This window comes from Drosophila biarmipes, unplaced genomic scaffold (genome assembly GCF_025231255.1).
Source record: "Drosophila biarmipes strain raj3 unplaced genomic scaffold, RU_DBia_V1.1 ptg000019l, whole genome shotgun sequence".
Classification (NCBI taxonomy): Eukaryota; Metazoa; Arthropoda; class Insecta; order Diptera; family Drosophilidae; genus Drosophila; species Drosophila biarmipes.
Window position 1 is genome coordinate 3,401,628 of NW_026114537.1, and position 23,211 is coordinate 3,424,838.

General features: G+C 38.3%; 1 protein-coding gene and 1 long non-coding RNA gene across 12 annotated transcripts in view; one reads left to right on the top strand and one right to left on the bottom strand.

Moving 5' to 3' along the window:
- The window catches only part of LOC108031926 (probable chitinase 10), an 86,979-nt gene that overhangs the window by 17,847 nt on the left and 45,921 nt on the right, over positions 1–23,211 (bottom strand). For 6 of the 8 annotated variants that reach the window (XM_050890305.1, XM_044094623.2, XM_050890304.1 and 3 more), the window contains 4 exons: positions 19,364–19,416; positions 15,747–19,295; positions 15,507–15,692; positions 1,875–2,154 (listed from right to left, as the gene is read on the bottom strand). In XM_050890305.1, the coding sequence (XP_050746262.1) occupies positions 1,875–2,154; positions 15,507–15,692; positions 15,747–19,295; positions 19,364–19,405 (4,057 nt within the window). In that variant the 5' untranslated portion in view covers positions 19,406–19,416. The remainder of the gene's footprint in view (positions 1–1,874; positions 2,155–15,506; positions 15,693–15,746; positions 19,296–19,363; positions 19,417–23,211) is intronic. The other 2 variants (XM_050890307.1, XM_050890308.1) reach the window with 1 other exon arrangement.
- Positions 4,184–5,591, top strand: LOC108022047 (uncharacterized). 4 transcript variants are annotated; one of them, XR_001768032.3, is made up of 3 exons: positions 4,184–4,425; positions 4,688–4,820; positions 4,940–5,591. It is a non-coding gene; the product is annotated as an uncharacterized LOC108022047 (long non-coding RNA). The 4 variants fall into 4 exon arrangements; XR_001768030.3 differs by having other exon boundaries at positions 4,688–4,815; positions 4,883–5,591; XR_001768031.3 differs by having other exon boundaries at positions 4,688–4,815.

The window sequence follows — 23,211 nt, forward strand, 5'->3', positions numbered from 1 at the left end:
GTTCGAAAACCAAAAATAAATAAATAAACTATTTTGTCTAAATTTCCCAAAGCGTATTGTACGACTAAAGGAACCCGTTAATTCTATGACCCCGAGCTGCCGGCAGGAGGAGACACATCTTAGCATGAATTGTTATAGGAAATAATTAATGTTAGTAACACCATGTTAAATTTTAAAAGATTGTTGCTAGCTTCAGTGATATTAATAAAATTGTACGTCCTCATCCCCAACACCCCGTCAAGGTCACAATTCGCGTGGGTGAAATTATAATCATTTATAAAAATACAAAAAATGATATTCCTTCCTGAACACTTTCTAACGAGGTAAAAATATAGTGACGATCACATCTTTAACAAACAAAAGTTCCAATATAAACTTTTTGACGAAAATACGATCTACGGCTAAATAAATAACACCTTTTACATTTGTTACGTTCGGCACGCTTTATTAAAATCAAACACAGGGTTCATTTAGAGAAAAATGGAGCATCCGATTTTGACAGTTGAAGTGACGAGAATTTTAGGTGAGAATATAACAAGGTTTACAGCAGGCGGTAATTATCCCCACCGGCCTTGAGAGATTAAATTCTCTAAATTTTCACTTTTACACTTTCACAGCTCTTTCTACCAAACCAATTGATTTACTTAAAGTCTTGGAATGCAACACCTTTTCGTTTTTGCAATACCCTTCGATTGATATATCAGTCGAAACAATCGGATGATTACTGTAGATTTTCATTTCTTCAAGTATATATATTAGTCGCCTCTGCACAGCCTGCTGGTGCTCCTCGTCCCTACGTGGACTGCCATCCACAGTGATAATATGTCAAAAATCACCGAACCTATAATTTGTCGATCGTTCCTATGATAAAGTCGTCCGATTTTGATAAAATTAAATTCGATATTCAGAACTAATAAAAAAAATGATTTTTCCAGACGAATGTGGTTATATGTTAAATTAAGACAGGAAGATAACTTCGGCAAGCCGAAGTTTGTATACCCTTGCAGTTATAAGAAATAATCAACGTAAGTAACACCATATACAATTTTTAAGGATTGTTGCTATCTTCAGTGATATTAAAATATATATATAGTTAATTATTTCTCCGACCGTCTCATTGTCAGCTATATGTTAGAGTCGTTCGATTTTTATTAATTTTATTTTGAAAATCTAAGAAAAATAAAATGTGATTATCCCAATATTATAAAATATTATGTCAAAAAACACCGAAGCTATAATCTGTTTCATATTATTCATATTTAATTAAAAAAATGTTATTCCAAGTGTAGGAGGTTATATGTTATAAAAACACCACAGATAAAATTTAATTCAAAATTCAGAACTAATTAAAAAATGTTATTCCCAGCGAAAGATGTTATATGTTAAAAAACACCGACGATTTAATATTTTTTAATTTTTTTCCCAATAATTTCTGTTAGGGCTTTACGATATTGTTGCCCGTTCCGACTGGATCCGACTTATAAACAACGTGCCATAGAATGAAGACTTTTGGGAAAGTTTCAGCTCGATAACGTTAAAACTGAAAGACCAGTTTGCGTAGAAACGGACGGACAGACGGACATGGCTAGGTCGACTCGTCTACCTTTACATTACATCCTGTCCGACATATTTAACATACCCTTTAACTCTATAAGTATCGGGTACAAATATAAGCTAAAAAATTATATACTTATGCGTATGGGTAATTGTAAAAATAGCTTAAAAGCCTTCAAAACGGCCAGACTTTGTTGGAACTTCATTTAAACTAGATAGGATTTATTGGAAAGGCGAAAAATCGACATCCAAATGTCGTACACATAGTGTATTGATTAGGATTATTGCAACAACTACAGAAATGTGTATGCAAAACTTACTCGATGGTTTAAATAAATTTGGTGAATCTTTAAGCACTTCGTGCATTTCATGAAGCAAGGGATGCACGCCATTCCCGCACCTGTTGCGAAAGTCGTCAAGATCGAGGGCCCACACCATACCTCCGCCTAGCTCCAATGACCTCACCAGCTGTGACTTTTTTCGGATTATAGCGGCGTCATCATAGGACACCCACTGCGTTCCTTTGTATGCATACGGACCCATGCGCCCAAGTTCATCGTGAACTACTTTCCAGCCTTGGTGATTGACACGTTCACAAATCTTGAAGGAAAAATGGTACCCAAATCAATGATTATTTGTATGTTTTTGAACAAAACCATAGAAAACAATGAATTTCACCAATATCATATAACAATACTAAAAGCATAATAATCGGCCACGGGACAGCAAAAAAATAAATTCTCCTAATCGAAGCAATATGTATCTACTACATCGCTAGAGGTTTGCTTATTTGTGCTTAGTTCTCAGTTGCGTGTTTTTCGTCAAGTAATAGGAATTGGTTATCGGAGTTAAACATTAAATGCAAATTTACTAAAGCCTTTTACATTCCAAAGTTTACAGGCTTATGATACCCAGTATGGTAACCTCTTAGTTAATTATATTATTAAAAGATGCACGTTGATGCACACCAATCACGTGCTTGTTACGCGCGGGGTCCCTCTTATCAATTTGGGCAAGAAATGCGAGCTCGCGAGGAAGATACATAAAACAAATATAGACGTGACACAAATAAAAATAAAAGGCACAACTAAGAATGAAGCAAATGAGCTAAAATATTAGTTTTTAATACCGGGATAGAAGTTGAAATGCATATTAAATGAAATGGTTGTTATAGTTATCACATAGAACGCAAAAGAACTCGTGCAGACAAAAATTTTATGTACATCGTGGCAAACTTAGAGGATAATAATTTCGTGTTAGTCTAACAGGAACATAAAATGTTGGGCGGTTTAAAAGATCTGCATAATCAATGTCACCTCTTATAAGATTTTGTATAAAAATAGTATCAAGCATTGTTCTACAATTTACAAGAATAGGTAAATTATGCAATTGTAATCTACCTTGGTAGGAAGGTAGCCTTACGTTTTGATCCCAACTCAAACTACGCAGGGCAAATAAAAGAAATTATTTTGTACAGTCTCAATACGGTCAGTGTGTACTTGATATTGTGGAATCCAAGCCGACGAACAATATTCCAAAATAGGATGGACAAGGGAGGTAAATAATAATTTGGTCGTATAAGGGTCATCAAATTCTTTTGACCAACGCTTTATAAGTGGACATTATCTAGCAGTCAAATTTAAGTTTAGGGTCCAGAAGAACACCTAAATCGTTAACAAAATAGTTACGGTCAAGTGGCTTATTTTTAAAAAATTAACTTAAAACAATCAATATCAGACGTTAAGTTAAATACCGACGCTTTTAATTATATGATAAGCAAAGCCAGCCTTTTGTAAGAGCTTTTGTACATTGGCAAGTCAAGCTTTCTCATGGATTACCCCTAAAAAGAAAGCAGGATCCTAAGCCAGCCTCGAGGGCCCAATATGAAGCATTCACATATGAGTATCTCATCTAGGACACATGTCACTAGTTTCTGCTGCTAACCCCTGGTTCCGATTTTTCTTGCTCCACCATTGTGTCACAAAAGATGGTTTCTCCTCCATATCGATGAATGGGCGGCCAATTCATCTATCAATGATTTAACGCACAAAAGTTGTTGGGCAGATTAGCCATGCGTCATTTCCCCGGCTGGTTCTTTCAGTCTTTAAATACTTATATTCATGGACTTTGAAGCATAGAAGCAAGTCTCTTCTTCGTATACATAATACGCTTGCGCAGTTATAATTTTTATAGGAAACCAAGTTCCTGCCATTCAAGAGGTAATTGTTTAAGTGGAGTGACCTTACGTTCCAAATTCCTTTAAGCCTATTGTCCTCACCTCACTTTTTAGTGATGGATCGCTTTCAATTTTGCGTCGATCCTGTTGTGACCAGCCTTAATGGATAACAAAGCCTGCCTTACTTAAAGTAGATCTTTCAAATATTGTTAACTCCCCAAAAACCTAAACCCCAACGGAATTTCGTATTTTCTTAAATTTTAACACAGCTGTTAAATAAATCTTATTGGCTCTTTATCATTTTTGAATGCTAAAGTCGTCTATTGGACCCCCAATAAGATATAAAAGCGTCTTCAACCCCCTTTGCGAGGCGAGAATCTTAAGCGCACCCCATACGCGATTTCAACTACATAACATAGCTGGCGGCATTTAATCGTTAACAATTTTTTGGGTAAATGAATAGGAATTGGCCAGACCAATATATTTCAGTTAAAATTTTTATTCTAGCACTAAAACCGTAGGTGCTGTAAAGCTTAAGACTAAAGATACTGCTGATAACTTATATTGAATGACCAAGGACCATCCGATGTACCAACTACTACTCTCATTTGACGCCTTCAATTACGTAAAATCGTGACCGCCACATATTTGATCGGTTTGTAAGAGCAGCGTGGCAATCTTTTTTAAGTCAATCGGTAAATATTGATAAGGCAAATACTTTTGAGTTTAAATCAGTTTTCAAAAAATAAATTAATAAAGGTAAAGCTAAAATGTTTTTCCGCAAACAATGGCATTAGGCACACGGTCCTCGCCTACGAGAGTTAGTCATAGACTGATGGGAAAACTGCCCATTAATATTACGTGCACGAATATTTCGCCTTTTACTGACTTCTAGAGATTTTTAACACTGCGTAAACGATCTTCTTTGTCTTTCTTTCCTATGTGAATGGATTGCAGGTCAGATTGGAGAGAGACGGGAATCGCCCTCCCGCGCCCTTATAATTATTTTTAATTTCCGGGGCAACATCGATGTTTTTCCATTTCAAGATCGAAGAATTTAAAGTACATACTACTGTGCGCCAAAAGTAAGGTGAATTTGTTTGTAAAGTGAAAATTCTTTATTCTCCTGATTCAATTTTATTTCCTTCAAAGTAATCCCCTCCCGATAAAATACACTTATGCCAACGTTTTTTCACATCCCCGAAACAGGCCAAATAGTCCCTTTCCGGTACAGCCATGAGCGCCCTCGTCGATTCCATTTTTATCTCTTCAATCAACTCGAAACGCTTTCCCCCGAGTGGTCTCTTAAGTTTTGGGAAAAGCCAGAAGTCACACGGGGCCAAATCAGGAGAATGCGGTGGTTGCGGAACGATACGCGTCAAATTCTTGGCGAAATGGTCACGAAGAACGAGTGCAGTGTGTGAAAAAACCAAGAGTTGTTGGCTCATATTTCTGGTCTTTTTCGGCGAATTGCTTCACGCAAACGACGCATAACGCTCAAATAATATTCCTTATTAACAGTTTGGCCAGTTAAAAAAAATCTGGGACATGGTAGAATCACCAAAAGCCTTCCGCAACATCCTTAACGTTTCCGCAGCCGAAATTTTACTCCGCAAACAAAATTTGATGGCACTTCCTGCTCAATTAAATCAGACATTGCAAAAATCGACAAATGCACTTTTGATCGTTTGGTAAACACAAGCGTAAATATAGTACTGATAAATTACCGCCAGATGTCATCAACAGTCCTGCCAACTCAAGAAAAAAAGAACTGGTCCGCCATCTTAAGCCCGAGAATTTTAAATTGAAAATTCACATTACTTTTTACATCATTAAATTTCATTCTTAATTATTTACAGAATACTGTTATTTTAGTTGCTTTTGTTGGTAGTGCATGTGAGAGTGTGTTGGTACATAAGCATGGACAGATTTTTAAAAATAAGTACTAAATATCTGAGTACATGTTACGCATTTGTATACCCTTGCAGAAATAATCAACTTTAGTAAATAATTTTATCATATTATTTTCCTACTAATTTCCAAGCTAAGAAGATTATGTGTCAAAAAGCACCAATGCTACAATTTGTTATAATTTATTTTACAACCAATTTTCCGATCGTTCCTATGACAGCTATATGATATAGTCTTCCTATTTTGCTAAAATTTAATTCGAAATTCAGAATTAATTAAAAAATGTTCTTTCCAAGCTTAGAAGGTTATATGTTAAAAAACACCGAAAATATAATTTTTGTTCATATTATTCTAACACTAATTTTCCGATCGCTTCTATGACAGCTATATGATATGGTCTTTCGATTTTAATAAAATTTAATTCGAAATCCAGAACTAACTAAAAAATGTTATGGTGTTTGGTGTTTTTTAACATATAACCTCCTACGCTTGGAAATAACATTTTTTAATTAGGTTTAAATTTCGAATTAAATTTTATAAACATCGGACTATAGCTCATATAGCTAGGAACAATCGAAAATTAGCGGTCAAAAAAACACCAAATATGTATTTTTTAAAAATTTTTTTCCCGTTAGTTCCTATGGGAGCTAAAGATGTAGTAGTCCGATCCGGCTGGATCACACAAGAAAGAAGACTTTTGGGAAATTTTCAGCCCGATAGCTTTAAAACTGAGAGACTATTTTGCGTAGAAACGGACGGACAGACGGACGGACAGACAGACGGATAGAAGGATATGGCTAGATCGACTTTTCTAGTGACGCTGCTGATCAAGAATATATATATTTAATGGGGTCGGAAACGTTTCCTTCACTGCGTTGCAAACTTCTGACTAAAATCATTATATACATTATATACCCTCTACAAGGGTATAATTATATCTTTGGTGATTTTTAACTTACTATTCTATTATATTGGGAATAAAATTTTTTATATTTTTAAGAAATTCGAATTAAAATTAATAAAAAGCGGATGACCCTTACATATATTATAGGTTATATGTTAAAAAACACCGAAGATATAATTGTTTTGAAAGTTTTTTCCGACAGACGTACAGACGGTTAGACGGACAGACGGACATGGCTAGATCGACTAGTCTAGTGACGCTGATAATTTATGTGGTCGGAAACGTCTCCTTCACTGCGTTGCAAGCTTCTGACTGAAATTATTATAGCCCCTGCATGGGTATAAAAACGCTTATTTTTCATTTAAAACATTAATATTGAATGCACCCACATGCATAAATACCATTTCATTGCTTGGCTCCTATGTCATTGTAAAAGGGGGTAGGGCTTGTAGGCGTTAGAGTAAGCGTGGCACATCTTTTTTGGTCAATCTATAGGTATTAATGAGATAACTACATTTTAGTAACATTTTCTTTCTAGCATAAAAACTGTATTGTGGGCGTTAGAGTAGGCGTGGCACCCCGCTGAGGCAAAATTGTGATGCGCATGAAGCCCATGATTGATCTGCATGTCAAGTTTGGTTCTTTTGCTTTTGTAGTTTCCAAGATATTAGTGCTCAAACGGACAGACGGACATGGCTAAAACGACTAGTCTAGTGATGTTGAAAATATATAATTATATCTTTGGTGTTTTTTTTTACATATAACCTCCTACGCTTGGAAATAACATTTTTTTAAAAAGTTTTGGATTTCGAATTTCTTTCATAGGAAAGTTCGGAAAATGGTTGGAAAAATAATATGAAACAAATTAAAGCTTCGGTGATTTGTGACTTATATAATTGGGAATATCATTTTTTTTATTTTTAAGAATGTCGAAATTGGCGCCTGTGCTATATGTCGTTAGAAAGGTATTTTGAAATACTTTGTAACATGATTTGTATAAATACCATCGTTTAAAGATTGTGTCCGATTTTTAAAAAACTAGTTTTCTATTTCTCAAAAGCTGCATAACCGATTTCGGGCTAAGCCTTAAAGTGAGCAAGCCTTTGACATTTCAAAACGTTTGACACGTTTTCACATTTTAAAATTTAAACCTATATCATTTAAAATTTTATTAATAGTTCCCCATAAGAGATCTGTATACCAGGATTTTTGTGAAAGACTAGTGATATATAAAAAAAACACGTCTTCTCAAGGTAAAAATCTAGTGATGAATCCACATACAGCAAGCAAAGACATCAACTTTTTTGAAGAAAAAGTATCAATCTGCTAAATAAATACATTTTCTTAATTTTCTTATGAAAATAAAAATACCTTAATAAATTTCGTTATTTTTTGAAGGGAGAGATGGAAAATAAATATATCAAGAGTACGACTGTAAGAAATACACTACATTTTTTTGTTTTGTTTAGATTTTTCAACCTTTTTTGATTTTTTAAAAACGTCTCTGATAATTTCAAATAAATGTTAAGGTATACATATTCCCTTGAGATTCCTCAACTTATGGTATATGGGAAATTTTAAGAGAATGTTTATTCTCTTAAAATTTCCCGGGTCAAAGTTATTGATCAACAAAAATGGCCACATTTACCAGTTTAGATTTTTCAACCTTTTTTGATTTTTTAAAAACGGCTCTGATAATTTCAAATAAATGTTAAGGTATACATATTCCCTTGAGATTCCTCAACTTATGGTATATGGGAAATTTTAAGAGAATGTTTATTCTCTTAAAATTTCCCGGGTCAAAGTTATTGATCAACAAAAATGGCCACATTTACCAGTTCAGAGCATCTAACACTGCCTGAGCATTGACCTTTTTTTGTGCGTATCCAAACTCTATTTGAATGTCCTGGAAATTTATGATGATGTTAAGGAGCTTAATAGAAGAAACTTTGATTCTAATTTTTGATAACAGATGGATATTAATAACCAAAATTGTATCCGCACTTTTACAAATGCTTTAGTAATGGGAGAGCTTTTAAACATATGAAGCTGAATTTTACTCTACTTGCTTTACTCTACTTGCTGCGAAAATTGGGCGTTTGAAGGAGTGTCAATTCCAATTAGACAGTGGCTTAAATGTTTCAACGAAAACGCCAGTGCCTACGAGCTAACGTTAAAGAAAAAATATGTTAACGCTCGTGAAGAAATGAAACTCCACCACTCTTTCGGACTATGATACGCATTGCCGAAATACACAAGCAGCTTTGAGAGCGAAAGTAAAGCCACAACGAGAATTTTCACGAATATTTTTTGTATATGCGGAAGATAGCAGCTCTTGGAATTGTGAAGGTTGAGTCGGTGATCCGATATATCGAAGATGGATTAAAGCTTTGTGACGATCTCAAATACCTCTATATTAAGCGTTAATTTTCAAGGTGCTACGAAGCCGATTTGAAACGATGGAAATGATGACAAAATCCAATATACAGCGCAAGCAGACAGTAAATCCGACTGACCTAGGTAAAGCAGGAAATCCAGTAAGCGTTCGATTAGAATCAAAATCAGATCCAGAGGCAATGCTTCAATTGCGGCTCAACTGAGCATATAAGAGCCGAATGTCAAGAGAAGACGAAATGCTTTATATGCAACGGAGGTGGGCATACTACAAGTAATTGTCCAGGTGAAAAGCCTATTATCGGTGCAATTAGCGAGTCGAGAGAGAAATTACTAGGGATCAACAAAAAGAGTGTGGCATGCCCAGCATACTCTGGAGCCGCTTATGCGAATGAAGGTCTGCAAGAACAAGTTCGCTGAAATTCTCCTGTAAAAAATTCCCAGTTCCACGCTAGACAAGATAGAAAACGCGAAATTTATTTTAGTCTTCGATCTCAAAAATGGATTTTTCTATGTCGAAATTGACAAAGCGAGGAGAAATTTCACGGCATTCGTGACCAAATAGGATCTATTTGAATTCAAAAACTTTCCTCTAACAGGGTATTTAAGCAAGTTTGTTAACGAAAACACCCTTATTGCTAAGCCCCTAACGAAGCTGCTAAAAAGAATGCTGTTTTTAAAATAGAAGGAGAAGAGAAACAAGCCGTTGATCGATTAAAACGTTGGTGGAACGCTGCGGCAACAATATGCTGGGAAGAGATACCCCGTTTTTTATTGGAGTAAGAAAACTTCGAATTGAATTTGATCTGGTAACGGATTGTGCAGATTTCAAGCAGACAATATGAAAAAAAGTGTCCCTCGAGTAGTTACGCCGTGGTTTATGTACTTGCAAGATATTAGCTTTAACGTTGAGCATCGCGAAGGAACTAGAATGCAGCATGTCGACAGCCTTAGTCGTTTCCTTATAATGATCGTGACATCCGAATTTAACACACAGATCGAGAGAGCCCAAGAAAATGATGAACATTTAATGGCAGCCTGGGAAATTTTAAAGCATGAACTGTATGTCGACCATATAATCAAAAACAACTTGATATATAAGCAAGTAAATGAGTAAGAACTTTTAGCCGTACCAAAATGCATGGAGCAGGAGATTATAAAAAGTTCAAAAAAATTTAGACACATTGGAACGCATGGACATCGATGTTTTCGATGTTTTTATCGATGATTTTTCATCGATATTTAAAACAAAAAAATAAACGGCGTTTTTTTCTGAATTTGAACTTTATTTTAATTTGTAATGGTAAATAATATAAATCTATTTTTAATCCAAAAATGATTCGTTTTATTTTCACTTTTACTTTTTTAAATAAAGATAAAAAGAAAATCAAATAAACTTGTTATTTATATACAAGGTCCAATTCGGTAGTATATTGTACTAAAAAATTAAATTAAATATTATTCTTCATTATTTACAAGGTCCAAAAAAATTATTCTTTTCAAGGATATTGTACTATCGCTCTTTTTATTCCGTACCTTACAATCCCTATTTTCCTATTCCTAACTCTGCTTTATATATTTGCATATTATTTACATGTTAGTTTTGTTTAAAATAAGAGCTTATCGACAACGGTCGATGATACTATTATTCAACGTTAGTAACACCATGTGAAATTTTTAGGGATTGTTGCTGACTTCAGTGATATAAAAAAAAAATTATTTTATTTTTTTTTCAGACCATTTTTTTGACATCTATATATAAGAGTAGTCAAATTTTTTGTTGAATTGATTTCGAAATTCTTAAAAAATACAAATTTTATTCTCAATATATTTTATAAGACAAAAAAATTATATGTCAAAAAACAACAAAGCTATAATTTGTTTCATATTATTTTCGCACCAATTTTCCCATCGATACAATGGCACCTGTATGATGTAGTCCTCCGATTTTGATGAAATTTAATTCGAAATTTAGAACTAATTAAAAAATGCTATTTCCAAAGATATAATTTTACAGAATTGTCTTATCCGATTATTCCTATGGGAGCTGTAAGATCTAGTTGTCCGATCCGGCTGGTTCCCACCTATATACTACCTGCAAATGAAGCAAGACTTTTGGAAAAGTTTCAGGCCGATAGCTTTAAAAATGAGAGACTACTTTGCGTAGAAAGGGATGGACAGACGGGCAGACGGACGGACAGTCAGACGGATTTTGTTGATTTTAGGTTAGAGCTTAGACACGATTATATGAGCACCACAAACAATAAAGACAATATCAAGGTCAAGAACACAAGTTACATGACCCTCTGATTGGGTTCTTTGCATAGTTTTACACTTTTTGACCATTTGAACTATTAAGAATAATAGGTGATTTAGAGCTTCCACATAGTTGAAGTTAAAACAGACTGATATCTTAACAGTGATATCTTAACAGTGGTAGAGTCGTTAATTTACTTTATGTAGTTGTTCGTGAACGGTTGCATAATGCCATCACTATCCTATATATTCAATCTATGTAAAAGAAAACCGCCATATATCTATATACATATATTGTTTTTGCTTGCCCTAGAGAAACTCGACGCTAACACACGGCGCAGGTGGATTGAGCGTAGCATGGAGTCAGATTCACCCACCCTGGAGGAGTTCTTCAAATTTCTGGAACTGAGCAAGAGGGAGCTTGCGACTGGAAGCAAGACAAATACACTTCCTGAAAAGCAAAAAAGGGTCCACAATCGATGGTTGCGGTTGAAAGCAGTGGTTGCACCAAATGTAGTTCTACAGAACACACGTATGGATGTCAGCTGTTTCTGGATATGTCTGGGGTGCAGAGACGATCATTTGTGAAGGAGAAATCACTGTGCTACAATTGCTTGCGACCTGGTCATGGGGTCAACAGGTGCAAGTCAACATTCAAATGCAGGCAATGCAAAGGTAATCATAATTTTCTTCTTCATCTCCAACCAAATCCACAGGCTATTGGGAATCTTGCCCAAATAGCAGAGCAGGACGAGCAGAACATAAGCGCGTCTAACAGCAACACAGCGACACTCAGTCATCTTGCCCAAGGAGAGGACACACAAAAGATTGTATGTGCGCAAGGCACTGCAAAATCAACACATTTAACTTAATTAAAACGGAGCATATCACCAACTGCAATGGTTTATGTCAAAAACGCAAAAGGTGACTTCGTAAAATTCCGTCTTCTTTGGACACAGGATCGGAGCTGTCTTACGTATCCGAGCGTTGCATCCAAGCTCTCGGACTGACACGATCGGCATCACGCATCTTGGTTACGGGAATCTCTTCCGTAAAAGCAGACACAACAAGGGGATGCACCACGCTGCATATCAAGTCCTGCATATCCGATGATCGTTTGGTTGTCTATGCTCATGTGCTAAGCAGAATCACCTCTTCTCTGGAACGGCAAAACATCGACGCATCAACACTCGAGGTGTTTAAGGATCTGCAGTGGGCGGATACACAATTCAACACAAACACACCAGTTGATATACTATTGGGAAGCGAGCACGTATGGTCAGTGTTAACAGGACGAAAGATGTACGACAAGAAGGGTAATCTTATCGCCATTTCTTCGGTATTCGGATGGGTTATCACCTCACCTATCACATCGATCGCAAATGGTAAGGCGTTAAATGACACTCTTTTCACAGGGCCCAGTATCCAACGTGATCTCTTTGCTGTGTGCCTACGCTTTCGTATGTACAAGTACGCATTCTCAGCGGACATCGTTAAAATGTTCCGCCAAATATGGGTCAACGAAAGGCACAGAAATTACCAGAAAATCGTTTGGAGAGAAGATCCATCCGATCCGATCTAGCATTTCCAACTGTGCACTGCAACTTACGGAACATCATGTGCACCATTTCTGGCGGTACGAGTTCTGGAACAACTCGCTGTGGATCATCGGGATGAATACCCTATCGCTTCAAAAATCCTACTGGAGGATTTTTATGTCGATGACGTTCTTACTGGGTCAAACAGTGAGGATGAGCTACTTCGAAACCGAAACGAATTGATTCAGCTGATGCGCAAATCTCGAACTCGGGAAATGGGTATCCAATAGCCCTTTCATACACACAGATGATACCGACGCACAATTGTCAAGGTTCTTGGACTATACTGGTATCCAGGCAAAGACATTCTAACTTACAACGTAGGCCTAGTGGCAAATCCTGATTGCACCAAGAGGCAAGTCTTGTCCGACGTCTCGAGGATATTTGATCCTCTCGGACTCTTAGCACCCGTTGTCATCCAGCTCAAGATTATTTTCCAAAAACTTTGGCTCTTGAACTTGGATTGGGATGATCCACTCCGAACTAAACTACCGGACATCTGGCTGAAATGGAGGAAAGATCTACACACTGTACAAAAGTTCGAACTACAACCCTTCGTTGCTAACGACGCAGACAACATCGAGCTCCACGGATTTTCGGATGCTTCAACCAAGGCGTATGCTGCTGTGGTCTACAGCAGAGTAACCAACGACGATGGCTCCATCTCGGTGTCCCTGGTGGCTGCGAAAACAAGGGTGGCTCCATTGAAACAGCAATCATTGCCTCGAACTTTACGCAGCACTTCTTCTCAGCCAGCTTATTCGTTCGATTTCGTCTGGACTACGCCACAAGAACATAACAGTTTTTGCCTAGTCAGACTCATCAATCGTGCTATCCTGCTTATCGTACGCACCAGCACAACTGAAAACATTTGTTGGAAACAGAACCTCGGAAACCTTTATGGCTACGGGACAAGGAGCAGTACCTGGTAAAGTTGAACGACTCACGATTTGGCTTATCTCTTTCAGACCTACGCATTCAAGGAGAAGACAAGACCAACTGTTTGGCTACAATGGCTGATGCAACTCAGGCTCATCCCCTTGATGAGCTGATCGCACGAGTTTCCTCATGGCTCAAGCTCATTCACATTGTCGCATATGTGAAGCGCTTCATTCAACGGATACGAAATCCATCTTGCAACAAGGCCTCAACAGCACTTACATTCGATGAGGCTAAGACAGCAAGAATTATTTGTATAAAACACGCGCAACGCTGTTTTCAACAGGACTATCAGCTCCACCTGGCCAAGAAAGCTCTCAAGAACCGATCGCAGCTGGTAAAGCTAGCGCCAATGATCGACGAAAACGATTTGCTGAGGGTAGGCGGACTACTGCAACAGTCGCAACTGACACGAGAAGCAAAACACCCAGTTTTGCTACCAAAAACGCATCGAATCGCGAAGCTGATACTGGAATACGAGCACCGAGTAAACCTTCACCCTGGTGTTTCCTCCCTGTTTGTAATTGTTCGGCAAAAATTCTGGATAACTGGAGCACGTAATCTCATTCGCAAAATAACACACGACCGTTTGTCCTGCTTTCGTCAACGCTACCACACATCCCAACAGCAGATGGCTGATTTACCAAGCATTCGTGTCACTCAAGCGCATCCATTCGTAAACACTGGTTGCGATTATGCAGGCCCAATTCCTCTAAAGGATGCCAAAGTTCGGAAGCCACGTATAAGAAAGGGCTAAATTTGCGTGTTTGTTTGTATGGTCACATCCGCCGTACACCTGGAACTTGCCACAGACCTTACAACCGAAACCTTCTTGGCTGCCTTCCGTATCTTCATATCTCTGCGTGGCAAATGTAGTAAAATATACAGCGACAACGGAACCGACTTCATTGGAGCCAAACGATCTCTCGACGAAATGCAAGAATTGCTTTCATCACAAGAACACCAGGACATCGTAACATCCACCCTCCGCAGGATCACCGGCAATTCAACGATCACCTTCGAACAGATGCGCACCCTGCTTGCTCAAATCAGCGCTGTGATAAATTCACGCCCCTTATGCTATGCACCGGATACCGAAACCAACTATTTGTCACCCGCCCACTTCTTAATTGGGCGACCGTTTACCACCGTTCCAGATCCCGACTTAAGCTACATCCCTGTGGGCCGATTAGGTTATTGGCAGAGCATCCAGGCTATGCTCCAAGGATTCTGGAAGAAATGGCATCAGGAGTATCTGACTACTATGCAACAACGTCCGAAATGGACCGCTTTACACCCAACCTCTTGATCGATGATGTAGTTCTCGTCCTGGCACATCGCACGGGTTATAGAAACCTATCCAGGAAAGGACAACCTCGTTCGAGCAGTCAAATTGAAGACACCAACAGGAGAGATGACCAGACCCATCACGAAGGTTGCAGTTTTGGCCAATTCAGAAACTGTGTTTCAGAGTGGCCGGGATGTTCGTGAACGGTTGCAGTCTCTAATAACTTCAATCTATGAAAAAGAAAACTGCCATATATCTATATACATATATTGTTTTTGCCTCTGGCAATGCTGCTATGGCGTCTCTTGGTGAAATTCAACTTAGCATCAAATAGGCTTCGAAACTGGCAAGAATAAAAATTAATACAGTCCACACAACAAAATCGTATATATTTCTAACCAGTAGTCTTCTACTTATTATTGTTATACTTTTGTACCGAATATACTCGTACAAATAATTATTTAATTAAAATCAACGATTATATACCTCATAGTAAGCAAGGAATCCAGAGGCTCCTGTGAATTCTCCAGCTTCGCCTGGTCCAGAGGCCTTAGCATTTAAGCAACTATTGCTTGCACTCTCTAGAGTGAAAGATTGTCCGTATAGCGGAATACCCATTACAATTTTACGAGATGGGGCTCCCTTTTCGATCCAATAGCTAATAGAAAAGTTCTGCAAGACACCAGGATTAATTACACATACCATTATAAAGTTGTGGAAACTTACCGCGTTAAAATACTCAAATTTGTTATCGGGATGATGGTACAAAGGTGCCACATGTCCAGTTTTTTTGTCCCATTGCCCATGGAAGTCATATGTCATTACGGCGATCCAATCGAATAAGTGAGATAGCTGGGGAACGTCGTATCCTGCATCAATGATTTTTTTGCTAGGCGAGACTGCGGTAGACAGCAAAAGTCCATGAGGTTTAAACGCCGCAGAGAGCTCCCGAACCCAAGCGGTAAACCCCTCTTTTTCTTGATTAAATCCCTTATCGCAATCCGTTTGCCAGCAAACTGGGTACTCCCAGTCTAGGTCAAGACCCTCGAAGCCATATTTTTTAATGAACTCAATGGCATGGCGCACAAAACGAGCCCTCGCCGACGGACTTCGTACAAGGCGACTGTACTTGTCACCTTGCGAATCGTTCCAACCGCCGAGCGCCAAGCTCACCTTAATTCCTTTAATTTTAAGACTGCTGACCCTAGTGTAGAAGTTGTTTTCAATATCAGCCCATGAATCATGCGTGCGCAGAATAAGTTCGGAATAGTCTAGCACTGCGAACCCATAAACTACGTGAGTGCACAGGTCCGTGTTAATGTCGTCAGGAGTATAGCGGCCTAGGCCCCTGCGGTACCAAGCCCAGTTGGTGAAGTAGCAGACGATTTTATAGTAGCCGTCAAGGGGCTTAAGTCCTGGTTTTCCTATGGGGTAGGTTGGAATAGTGGAAGGTGTTTGAGTAGTGGGTGCTGGATTGCCTATCCCCGGAAACTGTGTACTAGCTTCTTCCGTGCCAATTGCAGAGTCCTGAATGCACTTTGCTGCTGCTGGCCAGTCGCATTTGGTGGTTTCCTTACTAAAGTGCAGTCCCGGCGGACAGTCACCGGCCTGAAGACGGTTCCATAAGCAGAAGAGATATTTGGAACAATTGGCCGGATAAGGTACTCGCTCCTCGCCATTGCATGGATCCTCCTCGTTAGCGCGAATTGCTTGAATGGTTTTAAAATATTTTATACTTGTAACACACTGTACGTTCCCTGGCCAGTCGCAGATTTTACTAATTGCGTCCCAGTGCAATTCTCCACCACATTCATTTGGTACCAAAGCGCCATTAACGCATATGTAAAATTTTTCGCAATTTTTATGCGTGTAATATTCTCCCTCGTTGCAACTGGCCGATGGAGGTGGACGACATTGAGGTTGGCTAATGGGGCTATTGACTTGCTGAAATACGGCAGTTTCTGTGGTTTCCCTCATAGGTTTTAAAGTTGTTGTGTTCCGTGGCGACTTTGAACTGCTTTCCTGTTCCCATTTTACTGAGCACTTTGCGGAGGACGGCCAGTCGCAACCTTTGGCTTCGCTGTTCCAGTGAAGACCGCCTGGACAGAACTGCTGCCGCAATTCCCCACCAATGATACAGCGATAATAAGCGTTGCAATTCATTAAATCTGCGTAAAACTCGCCGGTCTTACAGTTCGAAGTCTGCATCACAGGGTTGATCAGTACGGGGACGGGGATTGTAGCGTGACTCGGTAAGGAGGTAGTCCGCGTTGGCTCTGTCGGACGTCTTGTAGTAGAAATCCACCAGGAGAAAAAGCTGCTAGCAGTGGTTGTACCCTTTGCTTTTTTAGTTGTACTTGCAGGTTTTGGCTTTCTCGTAGTGCTAAGGGTGGAGCTACTGTTGGCCTCCCAACTTGGCCACGACGTAGTATGATCGTGATTAGGCCCCGGTCCCGTAGAGACATCGCTATTGATCGTTGTCATTTGGGGTGCCGCCGGCGCAACCACCGACGTTGGACGCTTACAGTTCATTAAAGTAGGCGACTTTGAATTTAAGAGTCCCAATCCCCGGTTAATAGCTCTAAGTAGGGGATAAGACTCGCTGCAACAGCCATTTTGAAAATCGTCAAGATCAACAGTCCAGGCTGCCACTCCTGAAAAGTTGTTATTGGACGCATATTGTGCTTTGGCTTGGACACTTACCGCATCCTCGTATCCCACCCACTGGTCATTCAGCATGGCATACGGACCAGAACTCATGTTTGCATCTCGATCGCTCATCCACTTTGACTTTGTTATGCGCATGCATATCTCGTAATAAGCTAGCATTCCCGGCTGTTTTGTCCATTCTCCGGCTTCCCCAGGTCCAGTGGCTGGAAAGCCTGTTCCAACAATCTGATGGTGACTCTTTTGTAACGTAAAACTCTGCCCATAGAAGGGAATGCTCAGAATTAGTTTATCCCTTCTAGCGCCCATTTCTAACAATAGCTGCATAGTATAGTCAGTATTGTAATGTGGATACTTGTCTGATGATGAACCGTAAAGAGGACTTACATGGCCTGTTTGCCGCTCCCAGGCGCCATGGTAGTCATAGGTCATCACTGTCATATAGTCTACAATGTCTGACAAAGCTGAAAATTCGTAAGCCTCCGTTATAATCTCTTTATATCCGGAGATGGCCACTCCCACTTGAAATTTCGGGCTAACACGCTGAAACTCTGTACGCAGCTCGCGAAGAAGCTTGGTCAAGTTAGGTCTGTCGCTTACAGGTCCCTTTGAGCAGTCGCTTTGCCAGCACTTCGGGTAGTTCCAGTCCAAGTGCAGGCCGCTAAATCCGTGACGTTGTAGGAAGTTGGCCGCGCTGGATGCGAAAACCTTTCGCTTGATGTTGTCGCTGGCCAAGCGTGAGTACTTGGAGCCGGTAGAGTCTGTCCAGCCCCCCAAGGCAATTAATACGGGAACTCCCAGCGATGTCACCCGACGGTAGTATTGATTATCTAAGTCAACCCAGGCATCAAACTCTCGAATCGTAAGGTGGTCGGGATCCAGGGAAGCGAACGAATAGATAATAACAGAGCAAAGCTTAGAGTCTATCTGCTCTGGCACAAAATAACCTTCTCCCCTTCGGTAAAATGCCCAGTTTGACATGTAACAAAGGACTTTAGATCCCTTTTTAAACTCCTTTCTTTTTATTGGTGGTAGACTTCCATACCACTGCTCATCTAGCAAACCGCCTTGCTCTAATCCGCTGTACGATTGATGCTCTGTATCATTTTGTTCCACCAGCTCAATATTTTCCGTCTTAATCAATTTTTGATGGGGTGAACCGGCGCGGTATGGCTGCGAATGAAAGTCATCTGAGTTTTCTTGAGTAATGAAAGCTGTGTATTTGTCGGAAATTGGCCAAGGATCTGGATCTAGAACATGGCCACTGTTATTTTTTGAAAAAAAATCCATGTAACTGAGTTTTTCCTCGTCTATTGGCGCTGACTCTACGGAATCGCGCACAAATGAGCGCATGCCAGAAGAATTACTTAGCTTAGCCTTGGTTCTTTGATTTATTGTAGGGACACTCTCCACGGCGCTACGCAGTGGTAAAAACTCGTCTCCAAACACAGGTCGCGTATTGAAATGGAATGCATGCCAGGTGTCATTATGCCATTGAATGTTTTCCACCGCAGTACGAATGAATTCCCCCTCCCCTTCTTGCTCATTTTCGTGAATTGGAATGTGGGCGTCAATTGTCAGTGCCACAAATATTATGGTTAGGGGCATCTGTTAAAAATCCCAATAAAACAAACGACTTTATAAAAAGTTTTTTTTTGGTTAAGGAGTTAACTTACCAAAAATAAATAAGTCGCATTTGGAATCATTTCGATAACCATTATCTGACCTGCTAAAATAATATGATTTTATTGCAATCAATGACCATCTTAAATAATTATAGTGTAAGCACCGATATTTATATTTTTATCTATTTTATCTATTTTACATTTTTCTCTTTTACCGAGTGACTTTTGCATCAATGACAATGTTCTTGCTTGGCTTAAGACTTTTACTTGAATCGTGCGATTTCAACACTTTACGGTAGGTATTTAAAAATGAAATAAAATTAAATGTATTATAAATTTATATTTCTTAAGATGTGGATGCCACTAACATGGGCGTTTTACGGGCAAAAACTTCTTAAATCTCCTTCCCTTAAAACAACCTCTAAGGACGGGCACATGGGAACATTCATGGACAGACCGATGTGGTTACAATCTGCATGTCTTATCCAAGTAATTCAGCTTATATAGTTTCCGAGATCACAGCGTTCATACAAACAGACGAACACGGAAACGCTTCTTTCCTTACCATATAGGCATGGGTAGATTGATTTGGTTAATGATCCCGGTCAAGAATATATATCACTGTGGACGGCAGTGAGTGTGCGAGTCCGCAAAAATAAAAATCTGCTGTGATGGTCCGATTATAACGAGTGAGCGAGAAGCACTACATGCTGAAATCAAATGTCTTGTTAAAAACAATAAATATCTTAACAACAAAGAATGGTTTGAATATATAAAAAAAACTCGATTGTAGGTGATAAACTGGCGCACATATAAAATATAAAAGCATTTCTTGTGTGGGCAAGACCTACCCTTGCAGAGGATATTATGATTTCAGTCAAAAATTTGCAACGTAGTAAATGAAAAGTATACATATTCTTGATCAGCGTCACAAGACGAGTCGATCTAGCCATGTCCATCTGTCCTTCTGACCGTCCGTCTGTCCGTCCGTTTCTACGCAAACTAGTCTCTCAGTTTTAAAGCTATCGGGCGGAAACTTTCCTATAAGTCTTCTTTCTGTTCCTATATCTTATAGCTCCCATAGGAACTGTCGGAGAAAAAATTTTAAGAAATTATAATTTCGGTCTTTTTTAACATAAAAACTTCTAGGCTTGGAAATAACATTTTTTAAATATGTCTTAATTTCGAATTAAATTTGATCAAAATTGGACGACTATATCATATAGGTGCCATAAAAACGATCGGAAAATAATTGTAAAATAATATGAAAACAAGAAAGTAAGTTAACTTCGGCAAGCCGAAGTTTGTATACCCTTATAAGAAATAATCAACTTTAGTAAAGAACTTTTTCATATTATTTTCCCACTAATTTCCAAGCTAAGAAGGTTATACTCGTATGTCAAAAAGCACCAAAGCTACAATTTGTTACATATTATTTTTCCACCCATTTTTCGATTTTGTTAATTAAAAAATGTTCTTTCCAAGCTTAGACGGTTTTATGTTAAAAACACCGAAGATATAATTTTTTCATATTATTTTACCACTAATTTTCCGATTGCTACTATGAGCGCTATATGATTAGTCGTCCGATTTTGAAAAAATTTAATGCGAATTTCAGAATTAAATAAAAAATGTTATTTCCAAGCCTAAAAGGTTATATGTTAAAAAAACACTGAAGATATAATTTTTTTATATTATTTTACCACTAATTTTCCGATCGTTCATATGGCAGCTATATGATATAGTCTTCCGATTTTGATAAAATTTAATTCAAAATTTAAAACCAATGAAAAAATGTTATTTCCAAGCTGAGAAGGTTATATGCTTAAAAACACCAAAGATATAATTTTTTTATATTTTCCAACTCATTTTCCGATCCTTTCTTTGGCAGCTATATGGTTGGGAGCTATAAAATGTAGTTTTTCGTTCCGGCTGGTTCCAACTCATATACTACCCGCAAAATAAAAAAGGCTCTTGGAAAAGTTTCAGCCCGATAGCTTTAAAACTGAGAGCCTTGTTGATCAAAAATATATAAACTTGATGGGGTCGGAAATGCCTTCTTCCCTGCGTTGCAATCTTCTGACTAAAATTATGATACCTTCTGCAATGTTATAATAAAAATAAAAAGTTGAACTGATTTTAATGAGCTTAGATGTAAAAAAAATGTGATCCTCATTATAATATTATATATATAATTAAGGTATAACTCTAGTTTAGTGCACATCGCAAAACTACGATAAGTTTAATTGGAAACGGTTCATAATTGGTGTATGTTACGTTTTAGTATATGTATGCATATATACCTGAGAAAAATTGCGAAATTAGCAACAGTTGCTTGTACATATTGAAATCAAAGTCCTTTTAAGCGAATAATGTGCTTTTTACTGTTAAAAGAAGCGCATTTTCTTGAAACCATTGCAAAATTATCAACAATTACTGCGAAACGGCTCATTTGTATTTATTTTAAAATTTATACATTTATGCACATATTCAAATTAAAATATTTGAGGTGTAGTATGCACACACATTGAATACCCACAGTCGTATAAGAGTACTTGAAGGATATACCGCAGTTACAAGACTTATGTAATTCTCCGTACCTCTTAAGTAGCTATTAAAAGCGGTTGCGGAGGTTTTTTAGGCGGTTTTAAATGTACTTTTTTTTTTTTTATTGCATTTCAACTATTTTGACCCCTCGTTATCTTCTGAGAATGAGCAGGAGAAAGTGAGCGTGCGTACCCACGAACCCGAATCTCACTCCCTACCCTCGAGTCCTTGCTCATGAATGCTTGTCCGCGAAGGTGTGAAATTTTAATTTTGTGAGTTTTTTCAAAATGTGCAGTTTTTATTTTAGAACAGAGATTATACCATTGGAAAGGGCTTGAAAAATGCTTTCCAGTACGGTCGAGTAATGGAAATATACGGGAGCGGCGGTTTTCGCAGCGGAGGTTTGGACACTGCCGAGACTGCCGCTGCGATGACCGCCACTGCGGTCTTATACTCTAGTTTTTCTTATATGTTATACGATTCCTTTTGAGGAGTGTGTCTAGGAAAAATGAGCTGAAGAATCACTTTAATGTTCAAGTTGTACAAGACTTATAGGATCACTTTTCAGGGCTGAGGATATCGAAATTGTTTGTGTCTACGATAAAGTTAGACGGGTGTGTATAGAAAAATTAGCTAGTGGGAGCACTTTAAGGTTTATGTTTTAAATTTCTTATTGGGAACACTTTTCAGGGTTTATATCTAAAGGCCACCCAATAATATTTATGTGTAGGATAAGAAGTTTAGTTTTAAGAATTTCTTAAAACGGTGCACTGAAGCGGAAAATTGTACCGAATTTCAAATTCTGCCTCCTCCCGTATATTCCCACTACTCGACTGAAAAAGGCAAAAAAAGGCAAAAAACGAAAAAAAGGCTAACGTAAATAATACTAAAAAAACAAAAAAAAAAATTGGTGTCATTGGAAAGCATTTTTCAAGCCCTTTCCAATGGTATAATTAATTATCTAATTAATTAATTCCCTGTTCTAAAATAAAAACTGCACATTTTGAAAAAAACCTCACAAAATTAAAATTTCACACCTTCGCGCACAAGCAGTCATGAGCAAGGACTCGAGGGTAGGGGGTGAGATTTGGGTTCGTGGGTAAACACGTTCACTTTCTCCTGCTCATTCTCAGAAGATAACGAGGGGTCACAATATTTGAAATGCAATATAAAGGGAGGGTTCCGTGGTATACCAAACACACTGATTCTGGGATGAGTATACGCTTGCAATTAAAAACAACTCATACAAAATACATTTAAAGCCGCCTAAAAAACCTCCGCAACCGCTTTTAATAGCTACTCTTAGCTTAAGGCTTAGGAAATTCGAATGGTTGCATCGCGACATCTTATGC